The sequence below is a fragment of the Macaca mulatta genome, chromosome 19, assembly GCF_049350105.2.
Source record: "Macaca mulatta isolate MMU2019108-1 chromosome 19, T2T-MMU8v2.0, whole genome shotgun sequence".
Lineage (NCBI taxonomy): Eukaryota > Metazoa > Chordata > Mammalia > Primates > Cercopithecidae > Macaca > Macaca mulatta.
The window spans coordinates 54,882,371-54,899,422 of NC_133424.1; the positions used below are offsets into that span (position 1 = coordinate 54,882,371).

Genomic DNA, 17,052 nt, shown 5'->3' on the forward strand with positions numbered 1-17,052 from the left:
AGCTCCTCCTCGTACCTCTGGTAGAATTCGGCTGTGAATCCGTCTGGTCCTGGACTTGTTTTGGTTGGTAGGCTATTAATTATTGCTTCAATTTCAGAGCCTGTTATTGGTCTATTGAGGGATTCAACTTCTTCCTGGTTTAGTCTTGGGAGAGTGTATGTGTCCAGGAATTTATCCATTTATTCCAGGTTTTCTAGTTTATTTTCGTAAAGGTGTTTGTAGTATTCTGTGATGGTGGTTTGTATTTCTGTGGAGTCAATGGTGATATCCCATTTATCATTTTTTATTGTGTCTATTTGATTCTTCTCTCTTTTCTTCCTTATTAGTCTTGTTAGCGGTCTATCAATTTTGTTGATCTTTTCAAGAAACCAGGTCCTGGATTCTTTGATTTTTTGAAGGTTTTTTTTTGTGTCTGTATCTCCTTCAGTTCTGCTCTGATCTTAGTTATTTCTGGCCTTCTGCTAGCTTTTGAATGTGTTTGCTCTTGTTTCTCTAGTTCTTGTAATTGTGATGTGACATTAGGGTGTCAGTTTTGGAGCTTTTCTACTTTCTCTTGTGGGCATTTAGTGCTCTAAATTTTCCTCTACAAACTGCTTTCCATGTGTCTCAGAGATTCTGGTATGTTGTGTCTTTGTTCTCATTGGTTTCAAAGAACATCTTTATTTCTGTCTTCATTTCGTTATGTACCCAGTAGTCATTCAGGAGCAGGTCATTCAGTTTCCATGTAGTTTTGTGGTTTTGAGTGAGTGTCTTCATCCTGAGTTCTAGTTTGATTGCACTGTGGTCTGTGAGACAGTTTGTTATAATTTCTGTTCTTGTACATTTGCTGAGGAGTGCTTTACTTCCAACTCTGTGGTCAATTTTGGAATAAGTGTGATGTGGTGCTGAGAAGAATGTATACGTTGTTGATTTGGAGTAGAGAGTTCTGTCGATATCTACTAGGTCCGCTTGGTGCAGAGTTTGAGTTCAATTCCTGGATATCCTTGTTAACTTTCTGTCTAGTTGATCTGTCTAGTGCTGAAAGTGGGGCGTTAAAATCTCCCATTATTATTGTGTGGGAGTGTAAGTCTCTTTGTTCATCTCTAAGGACTTGCTTTATGCATCTGCGTGCTCCTGTATTGGGTGCATATATATTTAGGATAGTTAGCTCTTCCTGTTGAATTGATCCCTTTACCATTATGTAATGGCTTTCTTTGTCTATTTTGATCTTTGATGGTTTAAAGTCTGTTTTATCAGAGACTAGGATTGCAACTCTTGCTTTTTTTTGTTCTCCATTTGCTTGGTAGATCTTCCTCCATCCCTTTATTTTGAGCCTATGTGTGTCTCTGTATGTGAGCTGGGTCTCCTGAATACAGCATGCTGATGGGTGTTGACTCTTTATCCAATTTGTCAGTCTTTGTCTTGTAATTGGAGCATTTAGTCCATTTACATTTAAGGTTAATAATGTTATGTGGGAACTTGATCCTTTCATTACGATGTTAGCTGGTTGTTTTCCTCATTAATTGATGCAGTTTCTTCCTAGCGTTGATGGTCTTTACAATTTGCCATGTTTTTGCAGTGACTGGTACCAGTTGTTCCTTTCTATGTTTAGTGCTTCCTTCAGGATCTCTTGTAAGGCAGGCCTGTTGGTGACAAAATCTCTCAGCATTTGCTTGTCTGTAAAGGATTTTATGTCTCCTTCACTTATGAAGCTTAGTTTACCTGGATATGAAATTCTGGGATGAAAATTCTTTCCTTTAAGAATGTTGAATATTGGCCCCCACTCTCTTCTGGCTTGTAGAGTTTCTGCCGAGAGATCTGCTCTTAGTCTGATGGCTTCCCTTTGTGGGTAACCTGACCTTTCTCTCTGGCTACCCTTAAGATTTTTTCCTTCATTTCAACTTTGGTGTATCTGGCAATTATGTGTCTTGGAGTTGCTCTTCTCGAGGAGTATCTTTGTGGCATTCTCTGTATTTCCTGAATTTGAATGTTGGCCTGCCGTGCTACATTGGGGAAGTTCTCCTGGATAATATGCTGCAGAGTGTTTCCAAGTTGTTCCATTCTCCTAGTCACTTTCAGGTACACTAATCAGATGTAGATTTGGACTTGTCACATAGTCCCAAATTTCCAGGAGGCTTTTTTCATTTCCTTTTACTCTTTTTTCTCTGAACTTCTCTTCTCGCTTCATTTCATTCATTTGATCTTCAATCACTGATATCTTTTCTTCCAGTTGATCGAGTTGGTTACTGAAGCTTGTGAATTTGTCACATAGTTCTCCTCTCATGGTTTTCATTTCTATCAGGTCATTTAAGGACTTTTCTGTATTTGTTATTCTAGTTAGCCATTTGTCAAATCTCTTTTCAAGGTTTTTAATTTCTTTGCGCTGGGTTCGTACTTCCTCCTTTAGCTCTGAGAAATTTGATTGTCTGAAGCCTTCTTCTCTCAACTTGTGAAAGTTATTCTTTGTCCAGCTTTGTTCCATTGCTCTCAAGGAGTTGCGTTCCTTTGGAGGGGGAGGGCACTCTGGTTTTTAGAATTTTCAGCTTTTCTGCACTGCTTTTTCCCAATCTTTGTGGTTTTATCTACCTTTGATCTTTGATGGTGACATACAGATGGGGTTTTGGTGTGGATGTCCTTTCTGTTTGTTAGTTTTCCTTCTAACGGTCAGGACCCTCAGCTGCAGGTCTGTTAGAGTTTGCTTGAGGTCCACTCCAGACCCTGTTTGCCTGGGTATCAGCAACAGAAGCTGCAGAAGAGTGAATATTGCTGAACAGCCAATGTTGCTGTCTGATCGTTCCTCTGGAAGCTTCATCTCAGAGGTGTACCCGGCCCTGTGAGGTGTGGGTTATCAGTCTGCCCCTAGTGGGGATGTCTCCCAGTTAGGCTACTCAGGGTCCAGGGACCCACTTGAGCAGGCAGTCTGTCTGTTCTCAGATCCAAAAGTCTGTGCTGGGAGAACTACTCTCTTCAAAGCTGTCAGACAGGGACATTTGCATCGACAGAGGTTTCTGCTGCCTTTTGTTTGGCTATGCCCTGTCCCCAGAGGTGCAGTCTATGGAGGCAGGCAGGCCTCCTTGAGCTGCGGTGGGCTCTACCCAGTTCAAGTTTCCTGGTCACTTTGTTTACCTACTTAAACCTCAGCAATGGCAGGTGCCCCTCCCCCAGCCTCGCTGCTGCCTTGCAGTTAGAACTCAGACTGCTGTGCTAGCAATGAGGGATGCTCTGTGGGTCAGCGATCCTCTGAGCATGGCCCAGGGTATGATCTCCTGTTGTTCCATTTGCTAAGACCCTTGGTAAAGCGTCGTACTAGGCTGGGAGTCAACTGATTTTCCAGGTGTTTTTCATGGTTTCCCTTGGCTAGGAAAGAGAATTCCCTTCCCCCTTACACTTCCTGGGTGAGGAGATGCCGCACCCTGCTTCCGCTCTCACTTGTTGGGCTGCACCCACTGTCCTGCGTCCACTGTCCAAGCTTATAGAGCTTCAGCAACAGAGCTGTTCTTGTTCTTAATGATTTCAGTGGAGAAAATTGCATTGGAAAAAGTAAAAGAATTCAGGGTCCAGTCCAGTCTACCAGTGGATTAGAAATACTCAAAGATAATGAACAGTGGTTCAATTTGGTAACAGGTGTACTACAGTTTTTCTTTTTAACATAATTTTTATCTACATAGGAGTCTCTATTTTTATGAAAGATAATTCCAGTAGGATGAATTAGTTTGCAAAATAGGTTGAGTCTCACCGAACTTGCCTAGATTTTTTACCTAAGTGCAGCAAGTGTAGCAATGGACCATAGACACCCTTTTTAAACTTTGCATTGCTAGAAGTTTTATAAAACTCTCAGATTAAACTTTCAAAAACCTTTTGAGACTAGGAAGCCAAATCAAGGCCATCTTCAGACTTTCCCTGCATTCCCTATGGGTTTATTCTATGTATATTGTCAAATAGAACATCCCAGTCAAAGCCTTGGTAACATAACCAATGTTTTTGAATGTGTCCTGTTATAAAGAGAGAAGATTCTTATTGAACTTGTGCAGATAACTTTATTACTATAAGCATATGAATCCTCATGAATAGTTTCCCAATTCTGGGGCACTCATATTGGGAGCAAAAGCAAATGTTTCAATTTTTGTTCACAAAAGTATACTTTAGTAAATTGCTGTGAAGTATAAAGAGCTTAAAAGAGAAAGTTCATAAATCTGGAGAAGAAAAGATTCAAAGAATCAGCACATTTTCAAGTAAAAAATTATGAAAACGTTATTGTTTTGATTATTTAGTACAATAAAACTGAGGTTTTTTTCTTCTTTGTCTTGAATTTCTTGAAGGTATCAGCCTGTTCATTAAAATTTTGAAAGTTCTCAGAGAGTCCAGTGGTATGATCTTGAAGTTATCAGAAACTTGTATTCAAGAGTTGTTGTCAGAGTCTTTTCCATACATCTCGTTGAAGAAAAAGCAATTTTGGACTGTAGCTGAATATGAATACTTTGAGGAAGAATCAAAGCAACTGTCTGGGAATGACAAAGATTTAAAATGACTCTGGTGAAAAATCTAATGAGATTTATATTCGGTTTATTATGGTAAAGACACAGCTCACATAGAAATCTAGTTACTTCTGTGGCATACGACACTATGACTGATAACATATTCAATTTCCAGAAATTTCATATAGTGTTTAGAATATTCATTTTTTTGAACTTTTTTATTTTTATTTTTTGAGATGGAGTCTTGCTCTGTCGCCCACGCTGGAGTGCTGTGGCATGATCTATGCTCACTGCAAGCTCCGCCTCCCAGGTTGATGCCATTCTCCTGCCTCAGCCTCCGGAGTAGCTGGACTACAGGCGCCTGCCACCACACCTGGCTAATTTTGTTTTTGCATTTTTAGTAGATTCGAGGTTTCGCCGTGTTAGACAGGATGGTCTCGATCTCCTGACCTCATGATCTGCCCACCTCTGTCTCCCAAAGTGCCGGGATTACAGGCGTGAGCCACTGCGCCCAGCCTAGAATACTCATATTATTAAAATTCCCATAAATATTATTTAGAGAAGGTTTAGCATCACTTATCACTCATTTGAAAACACTTTGTATATATATTTTGACATATAAAATAAGGTGGCTTTTCCATTCAGCTTCTGTTTCCTAACTGGATTACTGAGTTCTTGATGTAACCCCTTAATAATTAGGGCCAAAAAAGTATAGTCTTATGTATGTTGAAAAAGGTCCTTAGGTCATTCCGGTACTTCTAGCTGAAAATCATTGATTTAGTTTTAAGTTCTACCTATTACAACAAGAGTTCTCCATCCTTGTTACATGTTAGTAGTGTCAGGGAAGACTTAAAAATTACCAGTGCCTGGGTCCCTCTCCAGACCTTGAAACTGGAACTCATGAGTGGGGCTTGAGCATCTACTTTTAAAAATGTTTTCCAGTGATTCCAATGTCTAGCTATATTTTCCATCAGATTTCTCTGATTTCTTGTGGCCTTCACTTTTTTTCTATTTTGGTATCATGATTATTTTCAGGTCTCATTTCCTGTCTTAGGCTTTATATCCCCTGGGGTAGCGACCTTGCCATCTTCATCTCTGTATCTTTTTTGAACACATGAATTGGCCATCAGGAAAAGGTCTCAAGCACACATAGGTTTTGTTCTGAGTCTCAGGTTCACAGGCTAATCCTAAAGTCTTTGTTCTCCACGAAGTCAGAGATTGCTTGTGATGAAGGGTGTGGTTAAGTCTGTAGTGCAGATGGTGGAGGGGAGTTCACCTTGTTTTCAGGCTTAGCATTGGGACTAAGAATTTTATGTCTATATGGGTGAAGGGGCAGGGATGTGTAGGAAGACAGTTCTGATTAAGATGGAGGAATTATACTAGGAAGTAGAGGTAAAGGAAGTGAGAAGGATTAGCAAATAGAAGAAATGTGAACTTACAAAGAGGCTAGAGTAGACCCTTGGAGATTCTTGTTTAAGTGAATTAACTAGATTTTAGAAAGGTTATGAGGCAGTCATATGCAAGGAAGGTTTCAAAGTCTGGAGACAAGAAGTCAAGCAACACTTTGAGAAGTGGTTGGTCTTTATGGGAATGGAGAGAATTACACTATTGAGAGATGTGAAAAATAATGAAGAGGGTTTCACAATGTGAAATTGTGTTTCTCGTTTGAATCTGAGAAACAAATGAGCAGAGGCTGGAGATAATTATGTCTAAAAGATAGTGGGGTACAGGGAGCATAAAGGTCAGGGAGAAAGGGAACTGCAGGAATTAGTGCTGAGAAACAGGAGTTTGGTGGAGGAAGGAGGAGATCCAGTCCCAGATACAGGCAAATAAGTATTTTCCCTTTCCCAAGCATGGCAGTCAGCCCTGCAGGAAACAGGACAAGAGAAAAGGACATCATACCTGCCAGTCTTCCTGAAATACAGAAATGACATCATGGTTGTTGTTTCGGAATAACCCAAGATAGATATCCTCTTCCTAAAGGAGCTGTCATGGAAAGAAAGAAAACAAGGAATGGAGGTGATGTTATTTTACTGGGGGAAGCCTCAGGAACAAGCATGTAACACGAGGTACTCTATAATTGTTTCTTCAAATAATATATTATTTCTGTTGTAAAGTTGATGGGAGATGGTTATATTCTTGCAGATTTTTTCCCCTCTCACCATGTTTCTAAGTTGGTGATCAGTCCTCTGTCAATTCTCAACAGCACACGATATTTCAGAAGGGTTTCAGATGGGAGAAAGGCTGATTGCTATTTTCTATGTCGTTAGAACTTTCCACTTTCCCACCTTTTCATGGTTGCATCTTTTTCTCAGTGTCTCTGTGGTGGCAGCCATGAATGAGACCCTGCCGGGTCTTCATGGCAGGGACATGATTGACAGAAGGCCCAGGTCAGTGCATTTCAAATTCACCAAGTCCTTTGCACAGAAAGCTTCCTTCCCACAGGCTCCCAGCAAGGGTGTGAAAGCAAGCCTAGTTCTCTGAGGCTCTGTTTAACTTTAATGGGAAACTGGTTGGAGGACTCCCCATCAGCCATGCAAAAACTCTCTTAGAACTGTATTAATACCTAAAACTTCTTTCTCTTTCTTTTTCACAGGAGTCTGCTTTGCATAGGGGTCTGTGAGTTCTCCCATACTACCTTCATGCCTGCCCCACATTCCCTCAGAGGTGTCTTCCCTGATAAATTATCTTATATGTCTAATCCCATCCTGGATGCATCTCAGTTGGTAAAAACTAACATACCAGGTTTGATTCTTTGCACTTAGTTTGCTTGCTTTCTCTCTCACAAGTAGTCAGGAACCATGTCCTAGTGTTTTATGTGTTACCTCTTTTTCTACATATATATGGAAACAGGTACTGTTGAGGGGCACATCCTATGTGCCAGGCCCTTTGCTAAATGCTTTATCTGTACTTCATTTAATTCACACAGTAACCCTGTCAAGTGGATAGTATTTCCATTTTGCCGATGAAAAGACAGAAACTTAGAGTAGTGTAAAATCTTTCCTGGTGTCGTATGGCTAGTAATAGGTGGATCTGAGATTTGATGCTGGGACTATTTGACCTCAAGGCTAATGATGATGGTAGTAATATAGCAGCTGACATTGGTTCGCCTGTGTGTGGCATCTTGTTTCATTGACTGCATGAAACCTTTAAAAGAATGGTATGAAGCAAGCTCCCTCATACTTCAGGATTTGAAAGAAGAACAAACTAAACCCAAGCACAGTGAATGAAGGAAACAATAAGGATTAGAGTGGATAAAAATAAAATGGAGAATGGTAAAAGAATAGAGTAAATTAATGAAACCAAAAGTTGATTCTTCAAGTTAAAATCAACAAAATTGACGACCATTAAGTAGACTGACTAAGAAAAAAGAGAGATTAAAATTACTAAAATGAGAAATGAAAATGGAGTCTGAATATGACAGGTCATAGTTTAATCCTAGCACTTTGGAAGGTCACAATGGGAGGATTTCTTGAGGCCAGGTGTTTGAACCAGCATAGGTAACCTGGGGAGACCCAGTCTCTACAAAAAAAGAAATAAAAATCAATTAGCTGGGCATATTGGCATGCATCTGTATTCCTAGTATCTTGGGAGGCTGAAGAAGTAGAATTGCTTGAGCCCAGAAGGTTGAGGCTATGGTAAGCCATAATCATACCACTGTATTTCAGCCTGGGCTAGCGTACAGAGTGAGAGCCTGTCTCTCTCTCTGAAGGAAAGAAAGAAAGAAAGAAAGAAAGAAAGAAAGAAAGAAAGAAAGAAAGAAAGAAAGAAAGAAGAAAAAAGAAAATGAAGTGATTACTACCAATTCTAATAAAATGATTATGAAATTGCTGGAAATAATTGTATGCCAATAAATTGGATAACCTAGATGAAATAGACAAATTCCTAGAAAAACACAAAAATATGAATAGAGCTATAATCAGTAATAAGATTGAATCAATGAAAGCATTTGATGAAATTCAATGTTTTTTCACAGTAACAACATTCTAACTAAGAATGGAAGGAAACCACCTCAACATAAAGGCAATATGTGAGAAACCCAATACTAACATCATACTCAATGGAGAAAGACTGAAAGTTTTCCCTGTATGAGCAGGCACAAGACAAGGATGCTGCTTTTGACACTTCTATTCAATGTAGTGTTGAAAAATCGAGTCAGAAAAATTAGGCGAGAATTTTAAAAAAGACATTCAAATTGGAAGAAAGAAGTAAAATTATTTCTGTTCGCAGATAACTTGAACTTACATGTAGAAAATCCTAAAGATGGAACAAACTTATTAGAATTAATAAATGAATTCAGTAATGTTGCACAATACAAAATCATCATTCAAACATCAGTCGTATTTCAATACACTAACCATGAACAATCTGAAGGGAAATTAAGAAAATATTTTTAATTTGTATTAATATCACAAAGAATAAAATATTTTAGGAATAAGTTTAACCAAAGAGGTGAAATGATTATACCTGAAATCCATAAAATATTGCTTAATGATGACATCAATAAATTGAAAAACATTTTGTGTTCATAAATTAGAAGACTCAATATTGTGAGGAGGACAATGCTACCCAAAGTGAGCTCCAGATTCAATACACTTCCTATCAGAATCTCAGTGACAGTTTTGCAGAAAAAGAAAAATCTGTCCTAAAATTTATATTGAATCTCATGACTCTAAATAGACAAACAACTCTGAAGAGTAAAAATGAAGCTGGAGGACTCACTCTTCCTGATTTCAGCATTTACTACAAAGCCCCAGTAACCAATACATTGTGGTACTGGCATAAAGGAGGACATAGAAATTAATGAAATTGAAGAGAGAGCCCAGAAAGAAATCCTTGCATATATGACCAAATGATTTTCATGGAGTGTGCCAAGATCGTTCAATGGGGAAAGGACAGTATTCTCACCAAATGACATTGGGAAAGCTGGATATCCAAGGGCAAGAATGAGTGGAACCTTTACCTAACACCATATACAAAAATTAACCCACAATAGATCAACGATCTAAATGTAAGAGCAAAAACTATACCACTCCTAGAAGAAAAGGTAGAAGAAAATCTTTATGATATTGGATTTCACAATGATTCCTTGGTTGTAACAACAAAAGAATAGGCAACAAATAAAATGGATAAATTGGACTTCATAAAAATCAAAACCTTTTATATATCTAAGAACATTATCAAGAAAGTAAAAAAGGAACCCATGAAATGAGAAAAATATTTGCAAATTATATGTGTGATACCTAATTAATTTCTAGAATACATGAAAAACTACAAGTCAACAACAGCAAACATCCAAAAACCCAATTAAAAAATGAACAAAGGATTAAAGCAGAGTTTTCACCAGGGAAGATATACAAATATCCCATAAGTCCACGCAAATTTCCTCAGCGTCACGAATACTTAGAGATATGCAAATCAAAACCACAATGTGACACCATCTCACACACTTTAGGATGGCTTTGATAAACAACATAAAACAACAAGTGTTTGTTTTTTGATAAGCAACATAAAACAACAAGTGTTTTCAAACAGTTGGAAAAATTGGAGCTCTAGTGCATTGCTGATGGGAATGGGAAATGTTACAGCCACTGTAAAAAGTGGTGTGGCTGTTTCTCAAAAAATGTAAACAATAAATTACCATTTGATCCAGCAATTCCACTTCTAGACATACTCCCTATAGAATTAAAAGAAATTTGAACAAATGTTTGCACATTGATGTTCAGAGAAGCATTACTCACAATAGGAAAAAAAAGGAAACAACGGAAAGTCCATTGAAAGGTAAGTGGGTAGGCAAATGAGGTATATCTATACATCAAAATGTTATTCAACCTTAACAAGGAATAAAATTCCAATACATCGTGCAAAATGGATGAACCTTGAAGACATTATGCTAACTGAAATAAGCCAGACACAAAAGGATAATTATTTTATAATTCCATTTATAAAAGATAGAATAGCCAGTTACATAGAGACAGAAAGTAGAATGGTGGGTGCTAAGACTTAGGGGGAGAAGGAGTGAGGGTTACTGTTTATTGGGTACAGAGGTTTAATATGGTAAAAGGAAAAAGTTCTGGAAATGGATAGTGTGATGGTTACACAACACTAAATTGCACACTTAGAAATACTTAATGATAAGTCTTATAATAGATATATATAAGTGTTCTGGTAGTCTTATACTCTATAAATATACACTTTCTGGCATGGCCCCTTTCCTGCCATGCAGAGCCCCAGAGGTGAATCTCCCTATTTCTCCAAGTGTGCATCACTCATTGTCCTCTGTGCTGTGTCCCACGTGCTGTGCCCACAGCCTTATATGGCTGGTGACTTCAGAGCCAGGATACAACTCCAGAGTCTGCCCCGAGGCTCCCTCTCTTCTTATTTCCCTGCAGCCTAGGCTTCATTTCAACCGGCAGCTCAATTTAGCCGAATTCAGGACAGGCCATCAGGGGTCTTTCTCCATACATGCTGTTCCCACCCCAGTGGGACCCACCCCAGTGGAGTCAGGAAGGGCCAGTCACTGGAGAAGCCTGGAGCAGAGGATGCAGCAATCTGAGCTGCTCCTCTCTCATCCAAGGGGCTTCCTCCTCTCATTTGGGGGAAAAATGTGAGCTTGTTTCAAAGCCTCAGATGTTCTTTGTAGCACATGGAGTAAGTAAAAGAAAACAAAGATGTGGCAGAAAGGGATGTGTTGGAGACAGCGAGAAGCAACTTGATCTTGAGGACTCTCCTTCTTGTCCCTCTATGAAGCCTCTTCCACCACATAGGGCTCAGGACTGACAAAGCCCCCTCCCTACCCTTCTCAGACTGGACACAAGGTCAGCCATGAGAAAACAGAGAAACAAGAAGAAAGTCTGTAGAGAGAAATTGAGAGGGTTCAGGAGGAGAATTTAGGATTTGCTTCTGCCCATGGGACACAGGCTGGGAATAAAAATGTTTTCCTGACTCTTCTCTGAAAGCCATATAGACTCCACCTAAAACCCTATTGCCAGTGATGCCGGGATCCACTTACCAGAGACTATGACCATCTTGAATGTGGAACATTCCCTGCCAGTGGCTGAGTTACGAGCAGAGCAACCATAGATCCCGTTATGCTTTGTACTAATTTGGGGGATAAAGAGCTCTTGTCCTGATTGCACAAACTTCCCATTAATCGTCCAAGAATACTCTGCCGGTGGGTTAGAGTTCGCGAGGCAGGACAAGTAGAGGTTATCTCCTGAACGGTAATCCGTGAATGAAGGGAAAATCCTGGGGAAGTCTGGACCATCTGGAGTAAAGAGAATAAAACCGCAGGTGATGTCGTCCAAGGGAAGGGGATGCGCCTGGTCTCTCAAAGGGACACAGTGTCCCTCTGAGCCAAGACACACCCTCAAGGCCCAGCCAACCCCTTCTGTCTTCACTGAACAGAGGCATGAGGTATTCACGTGTTTCTCCCATCACAGGCTGTAGACCCCAAGTCTCCCATGACAAGAGCAGCCCCTCCCTTTATATTCTTGCTTAAGGCTGTGCCTAGCCAAGTTTTCCCAGGGCAGGGAGTCATGACCAGCCCTGGTGTCCAGAAATAAAAGTATCTGTATTTGAACCTGAGAGAGACTGAGATGCCTGGCCTCTGGTGGCTTGGATTTTTGCTGGTGGCCTGGTCCACAGAGGAACCAGATAAAAAGGACATCCAGGATGACTGGGTCACTGCAGATGCTACCAACTCGGTCCCGTATTTCACATTCATAGGGTCCTGTGTCATTTCTTGTGACATTGGCTAGAATGAGGATCCTGTTTTTACCGGGTTGCTTTAGCCTGGGACTGATCGGGAGGCTCTGACCATTTACCCACCACACGTAGGTGTAGCCCTGAGTCTTAGGTACACAAGTTAAGGATACATCATTCTTGTTCTCCATGGGGTTGAAATAATTGCTGGTGATGTAGGGCTTGGGCAACTCCGCTGGGTGGATAACAGAGAGAAGATTGTCCTGTGTGGCACCTTTGATTCCTCCACAGACATCCTTCAATCAGAGTTGGCATCTCCCACCTCTCAGCCCACCCGAGTCCTTGAAAGTCAATAGCTGGTGCGTGTGTCACAAGACAGATGTATGATGATCTAAGGGCTCAAAGACTATGAGGCTGCCTGCTCTGTCTTAGGGAAGCACAGACTTTCTGAAGTGTGAATTTAGCAGCAGTGTTGGGTCATGGACAAACATGTCAGTGGGAGTCACAGGCCCTGGTACACGTCCCAGTCCCTCTCTAATCCACTGACTGGCTGGCTCACCTTGGATTCCTTACCTGGAATGTGCAACTGCTGGGTCCCTTCCAAATTCCATCCTACTTTGCCCCCCTAGATGTGATTTCTCTGCAGCTTCCATTTCCAAGGACATTCTAGAGATGAGTGATAACGGGACTTCCCATTGTCCTGAAACCCTAAGATACTGAACAGCCTGGCCTGGGACTGAATGTTTCAGCAGAAATAAGACATGGGAGACCAGAGTCAAACCTGGAGGTCAGTTCAGTCCTGAGGCAGTGGAGGTACAAGGTGGGGTAGTTTTTTGCAGGTGTTTCATGATGACTTACTTGAGCCAGTGACCTCCAAAGATAGAACAAAATGTAAGGAATGATCTAGAAAGAGTGAAGGGGACAGGCAAAAGCTGGTCGTTTTGGAGCAGAAACATATTCCCTGTCCTGGGTTTTTTATTTCCTTCTCCCTCTGCAGAGGGCAGGTGGTTCTTCCTTGATAGCCAGATAGACTTCACGGGAAAACATATGGCCAATGCTCCCTGGATCCACTTACCAGGAACTATGATATTCTTAATGATGAGATTGTTCCACCAGTAGCTGAGTTATGGATGAAACAGACATAGGCCATTCTATATGTTTTAGTGATGTGGGGGATAAAGAACACTTTTGCTGATTGCTGGAACTTCCCATCAATCAGCCAAGATTGCTCTGCCAGTGGGTGAGAGTCTGTGAGGCAGGAGAGCTTGGGGACTTCCACTGGATAGTAATAGGTGTATGAAGAAGAAATGGTGGGGGTATCTAGGCCATCTTGAGCAGAAAATAAAGTCACAGCTGATGTTGTCAGAGGGAAGGGAAAATCCTGGCCTGTGGAGGAGCCACGGTGACCCTGTGAACTAAGTCACTACACTGAAGTCCCAGCCAAATCCCTGCTGTGTTCACTGATCTGGAGCTTGAGACATTCACCTGTTTCTCCCATCATAACCTGTGGACCCTGAATCTCCCATGACAGGAGCAGCCTCTTCTCTCCCATTGTCGATCAAGCCTAAGCCTACTCTTAGTCATCATGGCCAGCTTTGATGTCTAGGTTTAAAGGTCTCTGTTCTTGGACCTGAGAGGGAGTGAGAGGCCTGGCCTCTGGCCATGTGTATTTGGGATGGCAGCCTGGCTCACAGAGGAATAGAAGATACTCACAGAGGAGATTCAGGGTGACTGGGTCACTGCGGCTGGAACTCACTGGGTTCTTCATTTCACATTCATAGGGTCCTGCAGTATCCTTTGTGACACCAAATAGAACGAGGGTCCTGTTGTTTCCAGACAGCTGCCACTTGCGACTGATAGGGAGGCTCTGACCGTTTATCCACCACAGGTAGCTTACATCCTGAGTGTCAGGATCACAGGATAAGATCACAGTCTCCACGGCCTCTCTGGGGTTTAAGTTGCTGCTGGAGATGTAGGGCTTGGGAGTCTCCACTGTGCAGATAACAGAGAGAAGATTGCCCTGTGTGGCACCTTTGATTCCTCCTAAGACATTTTTCAATCAGAGATGGTCTTTCCCACTTCTCAGCCCACTCAAGTCCTAAAAAGCCCATGGCAGATGTGTGTGTTACAAGACAGATGCATGGCAATCTGAGGGTTCAGTGATTGTGAGGCTGCCTTCTGTATGTGGAAGAAGCACAGACTTTCTCAAGTGTGAATTGAGTAGCAGCATTGAGTCATGGAAAAACATGGGACCGGCAGTCACAGCCTCAGGTGCCTCTCTGAGTCCCTCCCTCTCCAACTGCCTGCCTGGCCCACCTTGCGGTCCTCACCTGGAGCATGCATTGCTGGAATCTTCTTAGTTTCAGTCTTACTTTGCCCCCAAGGTATGTTTTCTCTGCAACTTCCCTTTCCAAGGGGATCTTAGAGATGGATGATGAAAGTTCCCATTGTCCTTAAACCCTTTGAGTACTGGGAAGCCTGGCCTGGGACTGGGTACTTGAGCAGAAATAACACAGGGGAGACCAGAGTCAAGCCTGGAGGTCAGTTCAGTCACCAGGCAGTGGAGCCACAAGGTGGGGCGGTTTTCCCAGCTGTCTCATAGTAAGTGACTTGAGCCAGTGACCACTAAAGATAGAGCAGAGTCCAAGGAATAACCTACAAAGAGTGAAGGGGACAGGCAAGAGCTGAGAGCTTTGGACCAAGACCATGTTCGCTGTTCTGCATCCATGATATTCCCTTCCCCCTGTAGAGGGCAGGTGAGGACCATGTATACCTTTCTAGAAATACACGTAGATGTTTGCAAACGCAGAACTGAATGGTAGAAAGGGCGGACATGAACTGATGACAGAAGTCTGGCCCTCATGGACCATATGTGTTTGCTGGCTATTAGAGCAATATGTGGGAAGAAGTCTTGCAGATACTTTCTCTCATTAGACATTCTACTCTCTAATTCTAGGAGTTAGACTACTCTATGTAGCTTATCTCAGTGGATTCCAGAGTGAATCATAGAGTAGAATAGTAGTTTCCAGGAGCTGTGGTCGGGGGAATAGGGCATTGTTCCATGGCTGTGCTGTTCAGTTATACAGGATGAGGAGGTTCTAGAGATCTCCTGTACAGTTTTATGCCTATAGTTCATACAGATAAAGTGTTCCTTATGCAGAAAGCTTAAAACCAAGGTTTTTGGATTCTAACTTTTTTATTTATTTTGGAATATTTATGGTAGATGTACTGGGTTAGCATCCCAAATGTGAAAAATTTTAAATCCAAAATGCTCCTGTGAGCACTTCTTTTTAGCATCACATCAGTGGTCAGAAGTGTTGGATTCTGGAGCATTTCAGATTTTAGATTTCTGGATTTGGCATGTTCAATTTGTAGTACTGTAATTTTCCCATAAAAAGTTGTCATGAGTTTAGACCTCATGTTATGTTGTGACTCTAGTAACGAAACAAAAAAAGATTTGGAGGAAACATTAAAATGTTGTCATAAGTGGAAATTTTTACTGATGGTCCAAACATCTGAGATGGATTGCTATTAGTAATATTTATCTTGATACCAAATTAAGGTTTAGGTGTGGGGTGAATTCCAACAGGATCACATTATGCTCAAAGAAAGCTGCCAAAAGTGATTTGAAATTAGCAACTCCTTAAGTAGAGAGAGTCCCGTTAAAGAGACAGAACTGGTCAGTGTGTCAATTACATAAAGGGAGGAATGATGCCGAATTAAAAGAAGTGATATGTGTTATGTTAGTAAATATAGTAAGAAATCCCTGTTTCTAATTTCTGTGCAGAGTTAGGAAAAATGGGGAAGAGCCCAAAACAGGTATGTGAAATGCTTTCTTCATTTTCTCTTAACCTCAGGAAATACAACTAGAGTTTAAGTTTGTGTGAATCAGGAAGAGTCTAAGTGAGATGCCAGTGGCTCATGTGTCCCCCACACAAAGAACCCCAACTTAGGAAAATGGCATCATCAGGAGGAAACAATCGTATGTGGCACAGGCTGTAAAACCATCAGATAGCACGCCCTGGCCACCTCCAACAGGTCCCCGAAACCACCAGTATTCCCATTATGTGTAAGTTACAGCCTTGGAGGTTGTACCACAACTACAACATTTAAAAATTGCTATTGTCAATACAAAATGTTAAATATGAAGTGGGATATATTGTTCCATTTTTTTCCCCCACTCCTTTTGAATTTTCCTTTTTCAGTTTTGGAAGTTTCTATTGACACATCCTCAAGTTAGGGATTGTTTTCTCAGCTGTGTGCATTCTACCACTAGGCATCAAAAACATTCTTCATTTCTCTAACAGCAAGTTTTTCGTTTTCCTTTTTTTTCTGAGATGGAGTCTCACTCTGTTGTCCAGGCTGCAATGCAGTGGCAAGATCTTGGCTCACTGCAAGCTCCACCTCCCGGGTTCATGCCATTCTCCTGCCTCAGCCTCCTCAGTAGCTAGGACTACAGGCGCTCGCCAGCACACCTGGCTAATTTGTTTGTATTTTTAGTAGAGATGGCGTTTCACTGTGTTTGCCAGGATGGTCTCGATCTCCTGACCTCGTGATCCGCTCACCTTGGCTTCCCAAAGTGCTGGGATTACAGTTGTTAGCCACTGTGCCGGCCATCTCTGAGGGATTTTAACGAGTTGTTGACTTTTGAGTTTTCCGTTGTTTACTTACTGTTAGAACCGAATGACAAATTTCAAGCCTGTTATATGGCTGACAGGAAACCAGAAGTCTCTAGGAAGTGACTGGAGAATGTGAGCTCCATAGTAGGTTGTGGATGGAGTCGTGAGTGAAATGGGTGAAATCAGCCCATGGGCTTTGGAGACTGCAGGCCTGCCCAGCCTCTGACACCCTGGTCAGTCAGTGCAAAGATTACAACAGTGACAGCAAACTAGCA

General features: G+C 41.5%; 1 protein-coding gene across 1 annotated transcript in view; it reads right to left on the minus strand.

Moving 5' to 3' along the window:
• Window positions 1-17,052, minus strand: part of LOC114675609 (pregnancy-specific beta-1-glycoprotein 7-like) — a 40,732-nt gene that overhangs the window by 19,263 nt on the left and 4,417 nt on the right. Inside the window, exons 3-6 of the mRNA XM_077983053.1 lie at window positions 13,872-14,150; window positions 12,100-12,393; window positions 11,467-11,721; window positions 4,905-6,440 (exon numbers count right to left, since the gene is read on the minus strand). Coding sequence (XP_077839179.1) covers window positions 6,388-6,440; window positions 11,467-11,721; window positions 12,100-12,393; window positions 13,872-14,150 — 881 coding nt within the window. The 3' untranslated portion in view covers window positions 4,905-6,387. The remainder of the gene's footprint in view (window positions 1-4,904; window positions 6,441-11,466; window positions 11,722-12,099; window positions 12,394-13,871; window positions 14,151-17,052) is intronic.